The following is a 23,550-nucleotide window of genomic DNA, read 5'->3' on the forward strand; positions in this document are numbered from 1 at the left end:
TCCAAACCAGAGACAAAAAAGGCAGTGAAACGTCCACGGCTCTGAGGACAAACGAGGCCTCTGACTTGTGGAATCAAACCTGTAAATTAGAGTTATTAACAGCTTTATTACAACAAGTCAGCGACAGAGATGGTACTGAACTTGACATGTTAGTCACCGTTGGACCTGGAAGCTTTTTCCCTGACGTAGATTCAGTCATATGGAGCAGGTGGGATTCTAATAACAGAGAAATAAATCAGTGGATCGTTTCATTAAAAACAGAACCTCAAAAGAAAGCTTTTTCATTTTCTGCCCCTTGTCTGTTCTATGCCCAAAACACCTCAACTAGGAGTCATTCAGGACGTGTCCCAGTCAGATGGTCAAGCCGCCTTAACTGGCTCCTTTCGATATAGAGGAGTAGCAGGTCTGCACCTCCTCAGCCCTCTAAGCCCAGAGGAAGCTTGTTTCTCGTGGCCATAGGTGAGGCAGGAACATAGACTGATCATCCCCAGTCCCATCAGCACTTCGGGCTCTTTGCTGCTCAGTGAGCTCTTCCTTAGCAAAGAGTGACTGACTAGGGGTCGGCTGTTGCCATTTGCACAGAGGGGATGTTCTTGGTCGGGGATAATGTTTACATCGATGGTACCCAAGGTTTCCATCGGAAGATTGTTTTTCAGTTATTTATTTGGTGTCCGATTGCTGGATAGATCTGAACTTTATTGATAAACCATTGTGGTTTGGTTTGAGGACTGTGGTTCCCTTCATGGTTCAGCTTCTGAAAGTGTAACCTGATTCCATGTCTTGCCCTGCTCTGCCTTTCATCGGCTTAGTAATCTTGTTAGCAGAGTTCCTGCGTAATCCTCCCACAGTGTTCAGATCCCTGCAGGTCTACACGGCTCTGTGGGATGCTGCTGGACCCCAACTGAGCAACTCAGGTAGGACAAGAGACGCCCAACACTTTGACCACTGACACCTCCATGGATGCTGCGTAGCTTTGAGAACAATGAAATAAAGTCGATTAGGTGCCTTGTTTCGCTTACAGTTCAGGTGCATGCCCTGGTTTCGAATGGTAGTAGCTGGTGATTTGTACTCTTTAAATTTGTTTATACTTATAGTTCAATTTGAGCTTCCTGAACCAACGAATCAGGGCAGGAGACACAAGGCTGAACCATAACTATTGTTTTCTTCTTGGTCTGTGGTTTTATCAGGTTGTCCTGTAAATTTGATAAACTTGATTGCTGCTGATGCCGTGAACTTCTGCTAACACACACTCATTTGTTTGATATTGATCCCCAGTTTTGGGTCTTGTGGAGGTCTAACTGAGGCAGAGATTAATTAAACGTGGTTTCTGTTGAATTGTCAAAAGATGTTTTTCTTTTTTAACATTTTAGCATAAGCATCAACAGGAGAGCTCCCAAAGTCGCAAAATTGAACCGGGTGAGGGGTATATTTAAGTAACTTTGAGCTCATGAAGTCAAAATGGTTTAAAACTCCGAGTTATGTCTGCTGTAAACTCACCAGAGGTGCTCTTCTGTGAGTTTTTCTTTACCTGAACTGAAGCTGGAGGGTGTTGGTGACTCTGAAATCCTTTGAGAGCAATTTGTAATTTGGGATGACAGAGTTAAAACTGACTTAACACAAATAATGAGCTGCAGTGTGTGGAAACAAAAATCGAATCTTTTAGTAAAAAGTGGCACTACACTAATTCTAAAATCCAAAAAATCAGCCTATATTAAAAATATACTTATGTGAAAGTATTAATTAACCCAAAATATAAAGTGCAAAAGTAAAAATATCATTTATGCACTAATTCAATGTGTAAGTGTTCTGTTTTTAAATATTACACTCCTGAAATATAATAATATCTCTTTATATGGTTCGTTGGTTAAGTTTACGGTTTGTGTAACGCATCATTATGCAACAAAAGGTAGAATATTTACCTCATAAATAAGGAGGTGATGATGCATAAAGAAGCATAAAATGAAAGTAACTTTAAAAATATACTTAGTTACTTTACAGGATGAAAACAATGGTCCAGATTAGTTTTGATAAATCTGGTTTAACCTGAGGGTTCGATCAGTTAGGAAGCTCTCTCTTTTGGCAGTTATCTGAAAGTCTAAAAAGAATAACCAGTCAATTCGAAAAGCTCTACTGCTTTCCTAAACCAGCTGATTCGCTCACCTGGCGAAAGAGCCAACTAGCTTAGCAGCTACTTTATAGACAAAAACAAAAAGTGAGAGAGACACAGACACCATGAAGACACAGACAGATGAATCCTTAAGTTTTACTTTTTAAAGCTAGACTTGCGTATATTTAAAAAAAAAAAAAAAAAAGGTGAGTCTGTGATGTTATCTGCTAATACAACCCGGCTTGATTAGCTTTGCGACGGTAATCAAGATGCTAATTGTAGCATATGAAACCAGGCTAGCTAACCTAGCTAAATATATTAAAACTAAATATAAATATAAAAAATAAACAGCTGATTCTTTAGTGTGACTTAGTCCAACTAAACACTGAAAAAGACATTTTTAGTCGACCAACCTTTAAACTCCAGAAAAACAAAGAGACTTCAGGCTGTTAGATGAGTCCATTATTTCAATGCACGCAACATACTTTCACATTGCTGCGCCTTGATCCTGATGCCAGGTCGTCATGAGTCAGTCGGTGGTTTTTGTGGGACAGCCCTAAAATGGTAACATCTGTACCCTAAAAACACATTGCATAATGCTAACGTTGCATTTTATCACAATAATCATGCAGCTTTACCAGTTAACGCGTCAACTTTGTTCTGTGGTTGAAAACAAGCCAGATAGAGACTAATAACATAAACACAATATACTTCAGTGTTAAATTTATGGTAATGTTGTTGTATTTCATTATCAAATGCAGTGTTTTAGAATATAAATATAACATGTTCACATCTTTCCATGTTGGCTTTCCTTTTTTAGAACTGGAAAAAAGGAAAACTGACTAACAAATTAGTCAGCTTCCCAACTGGTTAATTGGCACATACCCCAATTAGAAAGTAAAAGTGCCAAACTGGAGACCAGTGTAAATGAACGTATGGCTGCAGTGAAAAGCCGTTTTGTGCTGCCAGGCCTCCTGTGGAGGATTAGGGTCAGCATCGGTCTGATCTAATTCGGACTGACACTCAGCCAGACATGATCTAAACACCATTAAGTGCAGCGGGAAGCTAATTGTGTTTGGTTTCCATGTGTCCTCATATCCACAGGCGTTTCCGTAGTGATTGTAAACACAGAGCCTGCCCTGACATGAAGAAGACGATAATATTTAGTAATAGGTTCACACTGTAATGGCTGACAGTGTCTGTTCTTCTTCTTTGAGGATGTTGAGCTGGGTGGTCAAAGTTGTTCCCCAGCCGCCTGAGCCCAAAAAATCAGAAGAACAGAAGGATGCTGCCCCGCCCCCTGCTCCTGCCCCGCCCCCTGCAGCTGCTCCGCCTCCAGTTACTGTAAGCTTTGCCCAACTAAAAAATGTTTTATTGTGTCATGTTTACGGAGCATTGTGAGGCAGAATGGGTTGTTTGCCTTAATAACTCAAATTTTTGTGCTGTTCTGGAAACCACAAGTCTGTGTGGTACCGCCACACTTTAACAAAAACACATGTTATTAACAATGTCTAATATTAAACTGAAACAACAATGTTGGTGATTGGCGGAGGTTACCGTTACTATGGAAATGTTGAGACCCATTATTTGAACCTGAAACTCATCATCAAAATCAAATATTTTTTTTAATAATCTTGATTCAGCTTGGAGCTAATTGGCTTGTTTCAAGGCTTAAAACTCTTTTTTCTGAAACTGATCAGAGAAAATGAACAGGAAATTCACTACGGTCACTGTCAAATCCATATGGACTATCATGATTCTGTAAACTATGGTGTTGAAGTGTGTGTGCTAAATGTCCATCATGATACTAATACTTTTATCCAGAAGTAGTATTTGCACTGTTACTTTTTATGCATTATTTTAGTTAAATATATATAAGATGACTTTGTGTGTTAAACAGGAGAAGAAAGTGAAGTTTCAAGATGAAGTCAAAAGTGAAAGTAAGATCATTCACATGCAAATCGTTTAACTTTGTGTAGCTCAGTCGGCATCTTTGTTTTTTAAAAATATTAAACATATATCAATGTTTGACTGACAGCACCAAAAGCTGAAAAACCAATGCAGGAACCTCAGACAGGAGCGGAGAATGGGTAAGTTATAACCTGCAAATATACCACACAAGACACAATGTTTAAACTTAAACACAATGTTAAACCTAAACTATACAAAAGGAGCCAGCAGTGCAGCTCATATTTTCCTCCTTATTTCCTGAAACCTTTCCTCATAGTTGCATAAAAATTAGTTGTTATTTATACGCAAGTTACAACTGTATTTCCAGCAAATCCCAACACACACTGGTTTTATTTATAAGGACAAATATTTTTCCAAATGAGTTTATTTGTTTGGAAAAGTACACATGAACAGTATTATAACAAACATTATGGTACAACTGATAAATATACAACTCTGAGTTCCCAGTTCAAGCTATGGCTGATAGCTACATTAGCCTAAACTGCTGCTAAATTAGCTGAAATCTAATGCTAACCTAGTCCTTCAAAGATAACTGAAAAACTAATTTTCCTCTGAATTTTCTTAATACTTCTATAGAAAAAATAGCTGGATATTTATGACATTTTATAAAATGTTTTTTTTATTGTTTTTATTTTTATTATTATTTTTCAGTAAAACCTAACTTAAAGGTTTTATTAATCCTAAAACCTAATATTATACAGATTTACTAATGAGTACTAATAGCTCTAAAATTCCTGTTTCATTCAGCTGTTAGACTTTATTAACAGTTACCGTATTTTTCGGCCTATAAGGCGCACTTAAAATCCTTTAATTTTCTCAAAAATCAACAGTGCCCCTTATAATCCGGTGCGCCTTATATAAGAATTCTGGTTGTGCTTACTGACCTCGAACTGATTTTATGTGCTACACGGCACTCAAAAATCTTTCAAAAAAATGTTTTAGTACGACTTTGGTAAGCTATGAAGCCGCACCGCTTGATGGATTGTTGGAGCATTACGGCTGCCATAGTCAGGAGCCTCGCAGAGTAATCTGGATCCAAAACTCCGTCCGCTTCAGGTCCCAAAGTCAAACGAACACTGCAGCATCACTGAGAGTTACAAACTGTCTAAATTCTTTCATCTGTAATAAAATGATCAGCGTTGCTGCTTTACCAGGTGTAACAATTAAGTTTAAAATCCAGGCATCCATGAAAACAGGATTTATTAAATTTAACAGAGTTAGAAGTTAGCAGGAAGTTAGCTCGCTAGCTTCCACCTGAGCATGATATAGCATGTTCTGACTGAGAGATTTCTGAAACAATTCAAACGTACAGCTCTGCTATCACTTCCAACATAAATGAAGACAGAAAACTAAACAGCAGTGACGTTTGTAGGGTTACTGAAGTTGGGCTAGCTGGTATATAATGATGTGCTACGTGGTGGCTAGCGGCACAGCTATGTTAGCATAACATAAACACCGTGAAGCTGGTGGATAAACACTAACTTTTTTCCATTCAATAAAAGTTAACGTGAGGGTTCCCGATCATTAGGGACAAATGCCAAACTTCAGTCAGGAGAACAACTGAGATAATCCATCCACAATACGAGTTAGTCTTTAATATACTGCATAACATGGGAATAGAGCAGCTGTGAGAGAATTCAATATTAATGAATCATTGGTACAGAAGTGGAGGAAGCAAGAAGAACTAGTTGAGTAAAGTGTTTTGTTTTGCTCCTTATAATCCGGTGTGCCTTATGGTCCAAAAATACAGTACTACACGATGGAAACATGATGTTAATGATGGATTCTTCACTGTGAATGTCTCATAGTTTAATTTTATCTGTGATAATACTCCCCTGGAGAATGCACCATTAGCTTGCTAAGAGACTTTTCCCTTCTTAATGATTTTAGTACCTTTTTTCTTACCTCTGACTCCAGTGAGGGAAGTAACCAGGGACATTTTCCTTGTACACACTAAAGATTAAATATCTCTTTATGTTTTTCAGCCTTTAAACAAGCTGCATAATTTCAGTAGCATTTTTGATTTTGAGCCCTGATTATATTTCGGTTCAGTGTTACTTTAGAAGGGAAAAAAAATCTTTGCTTTGTTCCAGGAGAGTGAATAAAAAGCCTGAATTTAAACGTTTACATCCTCAGCCCAGCAGCTGGGTCTCAGAGCGGCATGCTGACGTGGATCAGCGGCGCTTTGCCTCAACCCGCAGTCTCACCGAAAATGAGCCGAGCAAACTCCACTGCCAAGGTGAGGTCCTGATAAACGACCCTGGGTCTGACGCAGAGTCAGACTCAAGCTTCATTTTTCAAAAAGATAAGTCTGTGAGGTTTTCATAAACATCAGATGAAATCTCTGTTGGTTTACAAGGTGGCAGTCCTGATTTTAGCCCTTAGTCAGTTTTTCAGTTTTTCAGATTTAGATTTTCAAAAAACAGAAAATTGATCGCAGCTTACACACACAGAGCCACTAGTCACAAACACTGTTGCATGTCAAGGTAGAGATCGACAACAATGAGGTCAATAAATAAATAAATACATTAAAAGTAAGATAAAAACTAGAATACAAGGAGAAATGTCTAAAAATGATCAACTACATAATCATTTTCTTTGTTATTGACACATTTAACTCCAGATAGTTATCATCACACCACTTTACAAATTCAGGTAAAACGGGATCACAGTGCTCTGTTCTCATAAGACGTCCTGCAGATGTCGGTGTACATAATAAAAAGAAGATGTGCCAGAACAAAGCCCTGAGGTGAACCAGAGCTTCACACAATCCCACTGGACATTTGTCCGTTAACAAGGACCTGGACAGACTCGCGCTCTCGCACAAATATGAGGCTGCATCTTGTTAAAAGCAGAGGAGAAATCAGCAAACGGAAGTCTTGCATAATAATGATACTTTTTAAAATCTCACTAGTGGTTTAAGTGTGCTGTGAACCTTCCAGAACATAAACTGTTCCTTCTTATAATAATAGGAGTCACAAAAAGACAAAAATAAACAGAAGCAGAGACACAAAGAGACCACTTACAGTCAGAAACTGAGCTCTTTGCCCATTTCTTCTGCTGACTTATATTCTCCAAGCATGATCGACTCTTCTAGTGTCCAGACCTGACCTGACCCTGAATGCTCACTATCTTTATAATTGGCTAACAATCTCACCATAACAGTTTCCCAGGATTATACCTGTAGTCCTTCCTGAAAGCTTCATCTGAACCCCACACCTGCTTGATGTCTCTCTGAACGCTCGTAGGGCCAGTTTGAGAAGTTAGTTTGTGATTCAGAAAACGCTGATGTTTTTACGAGTCTTGGTCTGATCGATTTGAACATCTGCTGCAGCTGGATCCAGCAGTTCTTTCAGGTCCAGCTCTTTTATTGTTCTCATAGTGTTTCCTTCTCTTTTCACTCATGCTGCCTACTCACAGGAGGAAGTTGAACCAGCCAGGTAAACAGCTGTGTGTGAAACAGCTCTGTGTTCAGTCTCGTGATATTTGTGTAGAAGCCGGAAACGTCAGAACTGTTAGACTCAGTAATGGACTTTGCATTTTCTGCCCTGACAGTAAACCCGAAGACGAGTGAGTAACCACCATAATAAAAACTAAATACTAATCTGATTCATAAGCCGATCAGCAGGCATATTGCCAAATAGTGAGCAGCTTGAAAAGCCTATCAATGAGCGGAATGCCAAATAGTGAGCAGCTTATCAAAGGCAGGATGCCAGAGATCGAGATTCTTTACGAAAAGCACCAATAGATCAGATGCCAGATAGCGAGCTGCTGTTTAATCCTTCATTAAGCTTCGCTGGATCTTCCGCAGCGCCTCCTAGTGTCCCGTAAAATCCCTCTCACAGTTATTAATGCATGTTTCTTCCTTAGCAAAGGGATGATTGCCTGGATATCTCAGGGTCTGGAGAAGGTTGTTCCTCAGCCTGAGTTGAAGAGCAAAGAGCCGCCCACAGCTGAGCAGCCGGCAGAGGTACGCCAGCACTGACTGATGGACTCCAGCAGCTTCATCTGAAAGCTGTTCATGTCTCGGCCAAGTTACTCCTGGCCAGTCCTTAATTGCACCTAAGCAGTCAGCATATTTTGAAGGTCTCACTGTTGTTGTAAATAGTGTTTGTTTTAAGTATCTGACCAAACCCGGCCATCGACTGTCAGCTAAAGTTATTAAAGCTAATTTACATCTCTGATTTCAATTTTATTTTAAACAAAAACACACATCTGACTCTGGAGTGTTTAGATCATTAATAGTTCTTTTTTTAAAAGTTCTGCTAAAGTCCAACATCCACCACAATCATTTAAAGAAATCCTGAACACAATCTGAAACCCCAACAGTGTGTGGAAAGCTAAAAGTAATCTTAAACATTGGGAAATCATTGATTACAGATTCTGCAGTGTTTCCATCTCCATGATCATATTTTTAGCTTTTACCAAAAATATTCCTGCCTTGGTTACATGCTTGTTTCTCTTCAGGTGCGTCAGGCTGCACCTGCTCCAGGTGAGAACAGACCTGAATATGTTTGCAGACACGGACTGGATTTCAGCTGCTGCTCAGTCAATCATCAGTTTCCTTGTCTTTCAGCTGCAGAGCCTCCGGTTACTGTGGTGGAGGTGAAACCGGACCGAGATGACAAAACTGAAAACAAGCCACCGAGGTCAGCGTCCTGTTTTACAACATTATCTTTCCTTTAAATAAGCGTCTGTGTTTTATTAAGATGCAGGGGCGGACAGAACTATTTATACATTAGATCAGCGGTCCCCAACCCCCGGGCCATTTGGTACCGGGCCACTAGGGCTGAGGCTCAGGTGTGAAATTCATGGTTTTCAAGATTTTTATCGTTTTTTAATTTTATTTTTTAAATGTCTTTATTGTTAACTCTGTTTCCCCAGGTCTTTTCCTTGTGTTATGAATAAATCTTCTTTTTTGTGGTACTGGTACTGGTTTTATTTTGTTGTATTTATCTTTGACACCTTAAAGGCCGGTCCGTGAAAATATTGTCTGGCATAAAAGGTTGTGGACCGCTGCATCAGATGTTAGAGGTGAGAGATGGATGGGTAAATGAGACTCAGGTGAAGATAATTAAGCAAAACAAGAAGTAAAACTTGAGATAGACAGAGGAGAAAATGAGACAAACAAGACATAAACAGAAGGTTAACACAAAGAAACAGAACTCAGCCACCTCACAGGAGCTAACTGTTCATGTGATATTTCAATCTGCCTGTGTTCTTACTCACAGCATGATAGACTGGATCAAACAGGGCATCGAGAAGGTGGTTCCTCAGCCAGAGATCCATGTTCGCTCAAAAACGGAGGCTGAAGCTCCAGCTCCAGCTAAAGGTATCTTTACTTCTCATTCAGCCACAAATCATCATTATAGACCTATTTAGCTCAGAGATTTTCTTTCATGTTGTGGTGGTAAATGTTTGATTTGAACTGCTTTGCTTGGTTGAGCTCACCTGAAACATCATGTTCTGCTGACAGCTGGAGAAAAGAGAGTACTTATTCTTTCTAAAACAAACATTTGGACATTTAATCACCTTCGACTGGCTGTACTTTTGTGATATTTGGTCCTGGTTGAAAACACAGAGGTCAGAATAGTTGTAGATAACCTTCACAAAAACCAATAGAATCAGCATTTTATGGAAATACATGTTTAGATATTATTCAGCAAGAAAATCTTTACGAACTGATGACAGCTTTCTGATTTTTTTTTAACTATAAATGCAGTTGCTAACAGCAGTGTAAGCTGCGTCCAACATCTGTAATTCTACTTAGCCTCTTTCTGCCAGATGCCTTTTCTTGGACATGTAAAACTTTAGGATTCAGTGGTGCCGTTTTGTAAAATTGTGCTAATATGATTTGCTCCTCCCCTTTTAAACAGCTGAAGCTCCGCCTCCAGCTCCTCCACCTGTCCCCAAACCAGCCCCAGAGGCCGAGAAGTGAGTCAAACCTTTGTCACGGTGTTGTGTCCTGTTTTAAAGTCTTTAAAAGGGAATCAGGCCCTGCGGAATGATCTATTTTACTCTAAATTGGACCATAATTTACAAAATGAGCATCATGTTTCATTCGGTAAGATTTAAAACTAGTGATTGAGACCATAAACTCACCGGAAGGTGTTACTTAGCTCAGAGATCAGGTGAGCAGGAAGTACATTTTCTCACAGCCTTCTACAAAATCATGCCAGAGGAGTCGCCCCCTGCTGGTTATTAGGAAGAATGCAGGTTTAAGGCAGCTTTGCTTGATTTTTCAAAGCTGGAAGCTCAGGTCTCTCCTACTTTTGTCCTCACAGGTCCACCAAGGAAGCCGAGGAGCCACCAAAGTAAGTGGAAACATGTTTATGTTGAGATAGAAAAGTATTTTGTCCTTGTTAGCAGGGAAGCTAGCGTTAGTCCAGACAGAAGAAAAGCAGTTCAGCGTCAGGTTTGGTCCTGAAAACCAAACAAACCATACCTCCATGATTCTATGCGGATGTTGACTGTAGTCAACTCTTCTTGTTGTTCTTCCAGCATGATGGGCTGGATCGTCAATGGGATCGGTCGCATGTTGCCTCAGCCCGTGCAGAAGTCGGTGAGTTGCTGTTACACGACGCTCAGCTCTCGCAAACATGCCATAAAATTCCAGTTAGGTCAGGTGACCTGAAGGTGTCATCTGTTTCCTTCATACAGGATGCAGGAAATGACGAGGTGCAGACCAGTAAGTACAACAACAAACCAACATCAGAGTTGCATCACACTCAGTTGTGAGTTTATTAGTGGCCAATTGTACGATGAGCAGCTTGGACAGAAAATACTGAGATACAGATAATTTACATCCATCCATCCCAAAGGGAACAATACAACAGGAAACGCAGCTCGATGATCCGATATAAATGCACGTGAAAAGGAGACTTTTTATATGCTGTAGCTTGTTTTGAGCAGCCACCACTGACACATGAAGATCCCAATATAGACTTTCTGAAGTTGGCTGAAAGTTGGTTATAGAAATCATGCTGACTGAAAACCTGGTTCATCCTTACACTGTGACTCTTGGAGTGGGTGTAAAATGCATTTGGTTGTTTGGATGCCTTCATTAAATATACTAAAGTTCTATATAAAAACATTTACTGATTTAATAGAAGTGAGGTGGGAAATTTCTCGCGTTTCATTGTTACAACCAAACTTTTCGATGACAAACACCCTAAACCGAGCTACAGATTTAAGTCAATTAAAAAGTAATTTTCTTACTACATCTATTTTTTTAGAAGACCCCATTTATATTATTCTGTGACACGTGCACTGGCGAATTGATTGATTGGTTAGTGGTAGGTCAGGGGTTGGTGTCAGTGATGAGGCAGACTGTAACTGGGCTGCTCTTCTCCTTCTGTTTCAGGGGGGAAAGGCGGACAGAGCCCCTTAAAATAAAAGGAGAAGGAAGAGCGGGACAGAGTCGCTCACACTGACACTGACAGCAGCAGACACTTTAACTGACTGATGGACACTCAGAGCTGTTTGCGCACAGCTACGGCAAGATTCAGTCCTGTAGCGCTCACAAAGCTGCACTGCTTTTGTTTTGCACAGCCATCGTGCGGAACTTAAACTTAGAAAAGGGGCACAATTGTATGATTTTATTCAAGGGGACTCATTCTGCTTCTGCTCCCTGTTTTGATTGTTTGACTCTAACAGAGTAGCTTTGCATGATTCAAAGTCCAAAATAATCCTTTGTCTCACACCGGGTCGTTGTTCATTCACAAAGTTCTTTCTTTGTCTAAAACATTATGTTAGCTCCTCCCCCTTTCTTATGATAAGCTGCCCTTTATAAGGTGGGCGGGGCATCCGTGTCTGAGATGACCATATTAGGGTTAATCTCACTCTTTGCCCATGTTTAATATGAACTTCCACCATCTGAACAGGAGATATTTGAAGGAAAACAAACAAAAAGCAGAATATGTCCCCTTTAATGAACACCAGTTATGATTAGGAAGTCTTTATTGCTATGCTCTGTTTAAAGTCCAAGCCTTTGGTGCCCCTTCATACTGGGAACTCTGGATTGCTGGTAGTCCACGTCAACTGCTTGCTTGGTAAAGGGGACCAGTTGTTCTCATTTCCAGCTCTTTAATCTTTTAATCCTGGAACTTAACCAGAGTAACTTGGCAAGATTCTCAGGTGAAAATAATTCTTATTTATCGTATATTGCCCCTTTATGTAGTTTCCTGTCTGAAACTAGCTGCTTTAGCTCCCGTCTCTTCAAGGTACCCATCTCTAAAAGCCCAATGCCTTCTGATTGCCTGACTTATGGAAGCCTACAGAGGGGCAGCACCTTGTGTTTTTGAGATGTACTGCCTGTACGTCATGAGGGTGCTGTTCCTGTAGCAAGTGACTTCTGCGTAGTCTTTGAAACTTTGAATACAAATAAACATAAATATGTTTATTCATATTAAAATGATACCAGCCAGAAACTGAGGTAAAGCACAACTGGTCCCCTTTGAAGGTTTTTGCTAAATCATTGCAGACGACTACAAAGGAAGCCTTTTGCTTAATATTCATTATAATAAAGACATTATTTGGAAAAAAGGTGTCTGTTGTGTTGTTGTTATAAACCTGAAAAGGGCAATAGACCTATCAATCAACCAACCAATCAATCAGTTATCAACTGTTCAAAAATCTAATCATTTCTAGCAACTTAAGCTTTTTTAGGACTCAAAGCACATTTATTTCTAAATTCTTCAATTAAAATATTTATTTCAGACATGCCAGTTAAGTAGCAGGTGCTTAAATACTTCACAATATGGATCAAAAGGAGCCGTTTGAAAATCTAGACGTTCTAATAATTAAACCCGCACATCTAAAACAAATGAAAATGCAGTTACTCAGTATGAATTACCTGAATTACCCCAAACACAGTCCATTTCTTTACTTTAACCTTTTTAAAGCAAAAGTTTCATACTAGCCATCTGTTAGGATTACTAGATTGATGTATGTTTCTTATTACAACCTTTTAAATGAATACTCCAGCTTTTACTGCACCTTCTTGGAGACTTCTAAACACATAAATATAGAGAAAGTCTTCAGCCCTGTTCTTCCTGCCATGTGCCATTCAGTCAGTATCATACAGAAGAACACAGACCTGGTGCTGGAGGACATTGAACAGGAAGAAGTCAAGGAAACAAAGCCGGAGGTGAAGGAAGAGCCACAGCTGGAGAAGAAAGAGGATGTGAAGCCATCCAAAAAGGAGGTGAGCCTGACCTGACCGCATGATTGTAACACACAGCTCTGAGCCACACCAGTGTAATATGCTCACTATGAACATAAGTATTTTAAATCAAATTGTAGTTCTGCCACAGGTAACATGGTACTAACATGGTACTAACCCATGTGGAAGAATGGTATGGTAGCAGCTCTGCAGTCGTAGTCCCAGAAAGGCATGACAGCACTTCAGTTACCAGTACATGTCCTTCAGGATATCAGTATCCCAATGCCATGGGACAATCAACATGGTAGTACCAGTGTAGGCACTGTGTCTATTTATATGGTACCATGTTTGGTATTATGGTTTCACAGTAACTACAGGGCACTCTACTATGGTAGCACCAAAGTAATGGCAGCACTTCTATTACCACTGTAGTAAAGATTGTAGATGGTGTATAAACTTTTGTCCTTAAGAACAAGGGTCCAATAACCCCAGTGGCATTTGGAAGGATAAGTGTTAATACCAGTGCTGGTACTGTGGCCATCTAAATGTTACCACGGTCATTTTTGAATTAACACTTTCAGTGGGAAACTAGTACTACCAGAATAAGTTATTTAGTAAGCACTTTAGGTACTGCAGCACTTCAAATACCACTGTAGTACTGGTTGTACCATAGTATGTTTTGCAGACCCAGGATACCAGTATTCCAGTACCATGGCAAAAGTGAAATGGCAGGAGAACTGTAAACACTGTGGTAAATAGTGTGATATATGACAGCAGTCCCCAACCTTTTTTGCGCCATGGACCGGTTTATGTCTGACAATGTTTTCAGAATCAGACTCCAGTCTCAGCACTATGGGGAAGGATAAGGTAATACTAACAAAGGCCTTGTGTAAATGTTATCATGGTGCTACCAGAGTTCATTAGGTGACTGATGACTGCTCGAGTGAACTGTTGCTAAGTAACTAAAATCATGGCTGGTTGCAGACTGGAGATGCAGAATCACAGGTGGATGAGTTGAGTCCACTGATTGACAGCATCAAAAAGGAGGCTGGAGAGGCAGTCCTAGCTCACATGGAGGAAAGGTTAGCCTCAGTCTTTTGTCTCATATGTGCAATAAGGATGATGATGATGATGATGATGTCTCTTGGGCGTTCTTGGGGAGCAATTTTAGCAAGATGTCTTTGTTATTTAAGTCACATAAATTCTTCTATCCATGACTATTGATTGATCTTGTTACAGGCTGCAGCAGGAGCGTCTGGAGGCAGCTCGTGTGGCCGAGGAGATGGCCAGAAAGGCAGCGGAGGAGGCAGTCCGCCAGCTCGAGGTGGAGCATTCAGCTAAGATTGTAATAGAAACACTACCAGAGTCCAATGAACAGTAAGTAACATCAATTCAAAACATCACGCATGAGCAGCGCCATGGCAAAGTGCTCTAACCTATGAGCTTATTGGGATTTATCAAAAAAGATCCTTGTTGTATCTCAAACATCTGAGCAGTAGTATGGTAAACAGAAAACAGTCCAACGTGACCTGAAACCTCGAATTGCTCCTGTTTGCTTTGAACAGGCTGCCCAATATCCTGGAAGAAGAAAATGAGGATGATCCAGAGTAAGTTTCCTTTGGTGAAGCCCAAATAACAATGCTGTGGGTCTTACATGCTGCTTTTGTGCTCCTAGCTTAGGCTGCTGCAGCTTTTATATCACCTGAAAGTGATGGGACAGGTGAGACAATGTTCTTATCTCAAACACAATCCACATAGCACTTTATATTCCAAGTGTTGGGTTGAACAGTGTGTTAAATAACTTACATGCTACTGCTGAACTCCTATCAGCAACATGTACGCTTTCATGAAAAGAGAAATTTCCCAGCTCTCTTTGATGCCTTTAACAACAGGCTGGTTTCTCTCATCTTTGATTGCACTCAAATCAAAGGATGCCACATTAGCTAGCAACATTAGATAACAATAACTAGAAAAAAATCTTTTTCATCTAATGAATGCTGTCTAGCCAAATTGAAGTGTGGGGAAATGAGGATTATCGTCAGCAGAGCATTTTATTGATGGGGGCTCTTTGATTGAAAGCTGTCAATCTTGGCTAATATAAGCAAACACTAGCTTACTTGTTAGTCTTAAAGATTTGTAAGCTACCTCACACACCTCACTCCCAGGGCTGTTTGTGCAGATAAATTAGTTTTTTCTAAGTTACTTTATCAGCTAACATTAGCTAACATATTTAGCTAATAGTGTTATATTTAGCTAATAACACAGCTAACATATTTCTGTAGATAGCTATGTAAGCTAAGTTAGCTAGCTAGCTAACCGTAGTGTCCTCAAGTTACTACTTGAGAAAATCGCTGGAATGTAAATGCTTATTGGCTAGTTGGCTACATCTAAGTTAAAAACAACTGCTAACACTAACTAGTACTACATGTAACATTATACTGTACTGACCTTAGCCAACAGTAAGTCATGTAACAACACAAAGCCAAGGTGTATGGCATCAATGTCACTGTACAGGACATACAGGTCATACAGACCCCTGATGTCGGTGTGTCATTCATAACAGCTGTTTTTATGTCACGCCATCTGTAAGATCCTTCCCTGAACACTGACCTTCCACATCAGTCAGGTTCCGCAAACCAGTCGACTAGTTATTAAATGTCAAAAAAAATAAAACCTTGAAAAATTCCAACTTCTATATGTTATAATTATGAGAACATCTAAAACAATTAGAGCACGAAATCGTAAAAATACTATACATTCAGGTCCCATTCAAAGAACAGGCTGTTGGAATAGGAAGCGTTATTGTTGGATTCAGCCTGTTTTTCTTTAAATTGATAGAAAATTGATTTGAGATCGCTGCTGTCGCTCTGTGCGACTTGTTTCTGTTCTTGTAGAGTTATGAAATATTTTATCAACATTTTCAACATAAGGCCTCCAAAGGTTTGCTGTGTGCATATCCATGTGTCCATGGATAACAGTAGTGTAGTTTGTGGACAGTTTCTGCTGGTCTAGCCTTTTTAGTTTAACAGCAGGCTTCATCTTCATGCACCTTCGCTGCTCTCTGCTTAGCTCTGTCGCTACCGCCTTTAGCTTCAGAATGGTTGAAAGATGAGCTCAGCTGTCTCAGGTGTCTGACTGGGACTCTCCATCTTATTTAACATTTGCTGCACGCTGTTCAGGTTACAAAACCTGCAGGAGGACAGTGAAGACAGCACAGAGAATCAGAGTCCTGAGGAAAATAAAGTGACAGAGGAAGATAAAATCAAGACCACTGTTGAGGAAGAGACTAAATCTGATCAGTAAGTTTGGTCATAGAATTTGGTCTGCTTGTAGAGTAAGAAACTAAAAGATACTCAAATAGTTTGCACACACAAGTGTGCACTAAGAGGCTGATGTGCCTGCTGGCATTATCAGATTTATGAAGCTTTAAACCTTTTACATCTTTTTAGAGCAAACTGAAGTCCTGCCCCGTTCCTGGCTGGTATCTCTTCTTTTTAACAGGTGTTTGTTCGAACTTGACTCGCTCCACTAGGAGCTGAAATCAGTTTTGTCACTTGGAGAACATCCTGAAGGATAAAACCAGAGGGCCGCGCAGTCAGTTCTCCCATAGCTTTTTCCTCAAACTTGGTTCACAGCTCGTTTACTTTTCCATAGCACTAATGTTGCCTGGGTACTAAAGAGTCCAATGTATTTGCAGGAGTTGGTTGGCCAAATAAAACACTACCCGGTTTTATTTGGCTCCTTTCTAGCGCCAATGAATAAGACCTAACGAGAAATGGTCATTTCAAATCTTCAAGTTGTCATTCGGTTGTTAAACTAAACTTTCAGCGCCTTGAGGTAACTGGTATTGTGATTTGGTGCTACAGAAATAAAATTGAATTGAATTAAACTGTATACCCAAGATGAATGTTAGAGACTTTTTTTTTAAATTTGCCATGTAGTTAAAACAAAATCCAGCCCTTCCTATGATGGGTCACTGATGACGTCCAGCCTACACATTGTTTAATTTCCTACATGTGTTTTGGCCATACAGTGCTTCTGTGAAAACATTTTAAATGTGTCACATCAGTGACACCTGTACATAAATGCATATTTATAAAAAGTTCAAACCTAATCTGCACCAGCGTAGCCAGCTGTCATAACAGCTCGGCCCCAAAAAGCACAGCAGGCCAGACTTTGAACAACACAACCTCACACCACAGATTTAACCTAAGAAGAATCAGCTGATTCCTGTTGTTAACGGTGAATGTCAGACACAGCCAGCTGAAGTAGCTCAGTTGGGAGAGCGTTACACCGTAGATCTAAAGGTCCCTGGTTTAATCCTGGGGTTTGGTAAGCAGACAATGGGCAAGCTTTTGGCAGCTGGATAGTGTAGTGGTAAGTTTGATTCCTTCCGAGTATCCAGTAAGGGTCCTGGCTAGGTCCAAAGGAATGGTAAATGGCCTGTATTTGTATAGCGCTTTTCTAGTCCCTAAGGACCCCAAAGCGCTTTACACATCCAGTCATCCACCCATTCACACACTGGTGATGGCAGCTACATTGTAACCACAGCCACCCTGGGGCGCACTGACAGAGGCGAGGCTGCCGGACACTGGCGCCACCGGGCCCTCTGACCACCACCAGTAGGCAACGGGTGAAGTGTCTCGCCCAAGGACACAACGACCGAGACTGTCCGAGCCGGGGCTCGAACCGGCAACCTTCCGATTACAAGGCGAACTCCCAACTCTTGAGCCACGATCGCCACGAATGCCCTGGAATGGTGTGGCTACGTCTGCAGCTCGGACGCAACACATTTCACTGCATGTTGTACTTGTTTCGTTACGCTGACAAAGGCCTGACTTCAGCAAACTGGCATGATGGGTTCACGTGGAGTCTCCTGGTAAAGCTCTCTTTGGTCTCCAACAACTAACTTTCTGTCGTTAGATGTTTCCTTTGTTGTATGTATAGAGGGGCTTTCAGAGTTTATGGTTATCCAGAAATCAGGGCAGGACTTTGGTTCAAATAGTTTTTATGCCCAGACGTTTACTATGCACTACTTCTGTAGAAGTTGCTTCTTTCAGTTTTTCCAGTGATTACATTTACCTTTTATTTTCTGCTGCGTCTTGCCTACTTTTCTTCTGTGAATCAGGGCAGATCTCAAAAGGTAGGTTGGATTTTTTTATAGGCGGTATAACCACACAGAATAAAGCAGTTCTGTTTTTGTCAGCCAGCTACTGTGTTTCACCTGCTTCTGGTGGCTTCATTATGGTTAACTATAGTTGAAGATTCAGTCCGAGATACAGCCAAGAGGGCACATTTTGCTTTGTATAATCGATTACCTTGATTACTTAGAACAAAAAAATACTAACAGGCCCAGACACAGCCCAGTGTTGTCTTCTTTAGCAGTGTTGCTTGAACAGGGCAGGTATTGTAATCGATTATATTGATGTTCCCAAATAATGCTGACAGCATCCTGTTATTTCTAATATAACCGCCAACAATTAACAAAATAAACCAAACTAAACTGGCTCACCATTTCTAGAAAGAATTTGATGTGTTTAAATGCGATTCGTGTCCTCTGTACACACTTACCCATAATAACAACGTTATCCAGTGAACGGCAAAAATGAGAAAAGATCTCACCTCAGATATTTGCCCCATGGGGTTCAGGGTACAACCTTATGCCTGAATGTTTGACCAGTTGCAAACATTTTGTCTCATAATTTAGAAAAACAGGACCCAAGAGTACAAATGTCAGTATTTCCCTATCAGATCCTTCCACAGTAGATTATACCTCAAACAGAAGCCACTTACATTGCAATTGTAAGTTTTCCTGTGCCCACGTGCTTCTCATAGGAAACTCACTGAGATATTCACCTCACACTGTAAACTCTGACATGAACGTTGCTGTGAATTGTTGCTTGTCAGTGCAGATGATGTCAGTGGAAGGATCAGCTCTGCAGCTTTTGTGCAGGTCTGGTTCGCTCTTCTATGATGTTAATGACGGCTGCTCCTCTTCACCAGGTGCATGGTAGACGTCTGCCCAGCTGAAGATGAAATCAAAGCAACAACTCAAGTGGAAAAGGTGGAGCCTGCTCCAGACAAAACCCACAAGCCCCCAACTCCACCCACTGAATCTGAAGCACCAGAGGAAGCCACTCCTTCAACAGATGCAGAACCAGTCTCCCAACAACCTGAGCCACTGCCTCCAGAAACTCCACCCACTACCACGGATCAGGTGATGGTCTCCTGGATTCTGCTTCAGTAGATGGTAGTTTGATCCAAGCAGAAGAGTTCGAGTATGTTGACAGGTGAGCGGTAGATTGACAGAAGGGCTGTTTGATCTAGTTTCCTACCCTCACCTTTGGTCATGAGTAGGGATGGGTATCATTTAGGTTTTATCCGATACCGGTACTTTTGAAACGGTGCTGGTGCTTAAACGGTGCTCGAACTGGTGCTCGAACTGGTGCTTAAAGAATGGAGAACACACACTTTGTCCAAAAACCTCGTTTAGCTGTCTTTTTGTAAAAAGATAACAATGTTAGCCTTTTCTGCAGCTATGGGGCATATATGGTATCACTCTTGGCTGGAAGCAGTGCTTAAACAATGGAAAAAACACAAACTTTGTCCTAAACCTCTCATGTTTAACTGTTTTCCACTTTTTCTTTGGTCATTTTAGCCTTTTTGGTCAGGGTGAAGGGAGTATCTGCCATCAAACAAGAAGACAGCCGCATGTAACTACGTCTGTGTTTGCTAGTTCACCTTACATGCATTAATGTAATAACGTGGTTAGCCTACTCAACGTAAATTACACACGAACAACATTAAGCTACTCATGCAGAGAAGAACGGCTGCTGCTGCATCATCATCCTCATCATTTCTGCTACACTGGCAGGGCTAGGGGCCAGGACTCTCCTCTTTGGGTTCTTGGGGGATATTGCTAACTCCGGGTCCGATAACAGGCACCACACCCGCAGTAGATGTGCTCGGTGTGAGGTCTCGCAGCAAGCTATCAAATACGGCGCATTTCTCGGCTTTTAAAAAAATGCTATGCGTTGCCAGGTGTTTCATCAGATTCGAGGTGTTACCTCCTTTGACAGTATCACAGTATCAGCTTAAAGCACTTGTTGCTGCTGAGTTTGCATCTTTTGCTGTGAAGTACAGCCAGACTTTGACCGCTTCGCCTTGGGCATTTTTAATCTGTAGCTCTGCTCTAAAAGAACGGACGTACCTGGGCCTGCCTACTACGCTCGCAAAGGTAAAATGATTGGCTAGAATCCAAAGTGTGTGACATCTCAGTAAAAAAAAAAAAGGACCGAAATAAAGCACTGAAATGTGCGCTGCTTTTCGGTCTGGTTACTACCGTTTATGTCAGAACCGGTGCCATCATGGCACCGGATACCGGTACACATCCCTAGTCATGAGGTAGTGACCCAAAGAATGAGATCGAGGACACATCCTGTGGAAAAGAGCTTCTCCTGAAGGGACTCTGGACGGAAGGGGAGGAACTCATTTAGAGTAGAGCCATGACTCCTACACACTGAAAAGGAGCCACCTGCAGTGGTTCATCATTTGCCCAGGATGTCTCCTGCATGCCTGCTGCATGTCGAACCAGGAGGAGACCCCATGTGAGGTAGAACCAACACAAGCTGGAGAGATTGTCTCTCGACTGGTTGGGAATGAATCGGTGTCCCTCCATGAGCTTGAAGGTGGAAGAGTACAGAGGGAGGTGTAGCTGAGAACCTGAGGAATGTAAGGAGGAATGTACAAAAGACCGAGTCAAAGTGGCTCTGAATCTTTGTGGCTTCTTTCCCAGAGAGCAAGAGGAAGAACCTGGTGAAAGTCAAAGAGACAATCTAGGAACTTGAAGAACTTATTATTGGAGGACACATTAGAAAAAGTTCTGGACTTGAAAGATCTGCTGACCTGGTGCCAGATACCACTGGCATTGTTATTTATTGGTCTTAATTTTTTTGGTATGTTCTCACTTCCTAAACCAGCACTCTACAACCTGAATTATACGTACTTCGAAGAGTTAATCTCTGATTAATTTCTTCTGATTATCCCAGATATTTCACCTAAAATGTCAGAAAGGAGTTCCAGCTGCTTGACTTTGTCCTGAGCTTTCAGTGTATTGAGTGGTCTCCATCAGAGGACCGAGCTGGCTAAGCTGTCGTGGAGATCAGTCTGTTGGTGTTAAAGGTCATTAGTTCGTGTGGACGTCGGTGAGAAATCCAATTCCTGTGGTTCCTTGGAAACAGTTGGAAAAGAGCATCTCTACTTGAGAATCACTCACTGGTTTTCTAAGGAAATTTCAACCATGTCATGTTCCTGTGACTGCAGGGCGGATTGACAGTTATATCTTGTTTTTAATAATTGTTTTCTTCTTAATTCTCAGACCAGCACAGCAGAAGCAGAAGAAGGTGGATGTGGAGGTGAGACTGAAAAATCAGGTTTTATCTGTTCGGTCTTCTTGTTTCTCTTGTTCCGACTGCTCTCTTCATGGATTTCTTTGCCCTTCGTTACCTTCACTGGTCCGGTTTTAGGACCCTAACGCTAACCCTTCTCACTGCTGTTTCTCTGTCTAGTTCCTGACATTTGCTCTCCGATAAAGAGCTTTCTGCTTCGATTCCCTCATGCTGCCGAGTGCCTGGAGAGCTGCACAAAGCTGATGCGTAACCATAACCTCACCCCTCCCACGCTGTCCGTGCCGGCACCACCGCCAGAGCTCGCCCAGCTGACCCAGGAGCTGTTGCAGCTCACCAAGCAGGCGCAGCAGTGCTGTATGAGCATCTACAGCCGCTTCAGGGGCCTTAACTCCAAGTCCCAGGATCCTTAGCAGCCGTAACCCCCACCCCCCTCCAGCAGACTCCTAGAGACACCTTATAGATTATAGACTAGATAATCTGTGTAGATCAAAACCTTTGAAGTGCCAAACCAAACAAACACACTTCCAGTGCCTCCGAACGTCCTATTTCCCCCTCATCCTCACTCCTATCATGCTCTGCAGCTCTGATGTGCTTCACCATCAGCTACCAACTAAGCGCGCCACAGGTAATCAGGAGGAGGTGGATGTCTGAGCTGCTGTAGGCTGTGTGCTTGTCCCTTTGCTGTTTTTAATGAGTCGTTTAGAGCTGAATCACCAACAAAACTGGGCAACAGAATCTCCATGTTTACCTCGCGATAGTCTGTGTGATGGGATTTGTTACTGAAGAGTTCTTTATCTGCCACGTTGTTGCCCCTGGTGATGGATTTTCATGAAGCAGCGTGATGCAGATTTCCTGTTGAGGCCGAAATATTTAAGCAAGCATGAATCAGTTTTTGCTCCATTTATGTGGACACAGGAAATCAAAACTGGACTTCAGTCCTGTGATTCTCATTTAAGACTGAAGAGAAACTCTGTGACTTTACCTGCATCATATTTTCTGTGACCTGTTAGAATAAGAGAGGCCATTTATCGAGCTGGTAACATTAAATGCAGGGGGGCTTCTGTGGATTTGGGGTTATTTCCAGACAGTTTTACATATTTAATGCTGAATAACTCTTGTAAACACCACACATCTGTAAACTGGAGAACACACTTGGCCCGTAAACGTATAAAAATTTATATATTTATTTAAATACACATTTTTCTTACCATAAAACCTCATCAGTTCTTTCTTTTTTTTTCCTCTGGATGTGTCCAGAGGCAACAATCAGCATTTTATCATCTACAAATAAATGAAAGCAGAAGTTTAAAGTTGCGCTGGTGCTTTGGAAACAGCAGTTTAACACGTCGACCTGAAATGCGGTTCAGTTGAGGGCGAGTTGATTCGTGTAGGAAGACGTTGCCTGAGGTCCAACTGCATTTATTTTCTGGTCCTCAGAAAACTGCAGTAAACGTTTGGCTGAAGCTTCAGAGCTGAAGGTGGAGGCGATGGATGTGATGGAAGGGAAAGGTCTGAACATCCCCCAGATTATCACCACCCCAGAACCAGAACCGAACAATCTCACAGCCCCAGAGCTCAGGTAACACACAACGTGTATGCTGCTGCTCACGGCCTTCAGGGGGCGCTGTTACCACGCTAAGACATGTAAATGTATGAAAGAATCCATGTTTAATGTCTGTGTTATCCTGTCTTCATGTCCAACTTTGCATCCTTTCATGGTTGTTCTTGTCCTGCTAAAAGTTGCTGAGCGAAACATCTAACAGCTCCAAATATGATTAAAAACACAACTCTGAGTTAAAATCAATGTAAATGGTTTCCTTAAATCTTTCTTTAGCTCCATCCTTTCTGAAACTGTTTGAACTGATTCATATCTCCATGTTCAGAGGCCTGCACACCAAAGG

General features: G+C 41.3%; 1 protein-coding gene across 4 annotated transcripts in view; it reads left to right on the top strand.

The window, feature by feature from the left end:
• Positions 1 to 533: 533 nt before the first annotated feature.
• The window catches only part of cngb1a (cyclic nucleotide gated channel subunit beta 1a), a 48,504-nt gene continuing 25,487 nt past the window's right edge, over positions 534 to 23,550 (top strand). Inside the window, exons 1-24 of one of the 4 annotated variants that reach the window (XM_086292764.1) lie at positions 543 to 914; positions 3,325 to 3,451; positions 4,008 to 4,047; positions 4,146 to 4,197; positions 6,215 to 6,317; positions 7,499 to 7,518; positions 7,634 to 7,648; positions 7,949 to 8,048; positions 8,546 to 8,570; positions 8,655 to 8,727; positions 9,310 to 9,410; positions 9,955 to 10,012; positions 10,363 to 10,392; positions 10,580 to 10,640; positions 10,739 to 10,766; positions 13,150 to 13,283; positions 14,226 to 14,323; positions 14,481 to 14,618; positions 14,807 to 14,848; positions 16,421 to 16,540; positions 18,370 to 18,384; positions 19,245 to 19,458; positions 21,619 to 21,655; positions 23,087 to 23,228. In XM_086292764.1, coding sequence (XP_086148890.1) covers positions 3,326 to 3,451; positions 4,008 to 4,047; positions 4,146 to 4,197; positions 6,215 to 6,317; positions 7,499 to 7,518; positions 7,634 to 7,648; positions 7,949 to 8,048; positions 8,546 to 8,570; positions 8,655 to 8,727; positions 9,310 to 9,410; positions 9,955 to 10,012; positions 10,363 to 10,392; positions 10,580 to 10,640; positions 10,739 to 10,766; positions 13,150 to 13,283; positions 14,226 to 14,323; positions 14,481 to 14,618; positions 14,807 to 14,848; positions 16,421 to 16,540; positions 18,370 to 18,384; positions 19,245 to 19,458; positions 21,619 to 21,655; positions 23,087 to 23,228 — 1,772 coding nt within the window. In that variant the 5' untranslated portion in view covers positions 543 to 914; position 3,325. Of the gene's footprint in view, positions 915 to 3,324; positions 3,452 to 4,007; positions 4,048 to 4,145; positions 4,198 to 6,214; positions 6,318 to 7,498; positions 7,519 to 7,633; positions 7,649 to 7,948; positions 8,049 to 8,545; positions 8,571 to 8,654; positions 8,728 to 9,309; positions 9,411 to 9,954; positions 10,013 to 10,362; positions 10,393 to 10,579; positions 10,641 to 10,738; positions 10,767 to 13,149; positions 13,284 to 14,225; positions 14,324 to 14,480; positions 14,619 to 14,806; positions 14,849 to 16,420; positions 16,541 to 18,369; positions 18,385 to 19,244; positions 19,459 to 21,618; positions 21,656 to 23,086; positions 23,229 to 23,550 lie in introns of all 4 variants that reach the window. The other 3 variants (XM_086292933.1, XM_086292846.1, XM_086293020.1) reach the window with 3 other exon arrangements.

Source organism: Aulonocara sp. 'chitande type north' Nkhata Bay, linkage group LG1, assembly GCF_057382095.1.
Source record: "Aulonocara sp. 'chitande type north' Nkhata Bay isolate Kocher_YH1m ecotype deep benthic linkage group LG1, A_spYH_male_GT1.1, whole genome shotgun sequence".
NCBI classification, from domain to species: Eukaryota; Metazoa; Chordata; class Actinopteri; order Cichliformes; family Cichlidae; genus Aulonocara; species Aulonocara sp. 'chitande type north' Nkhata Bay.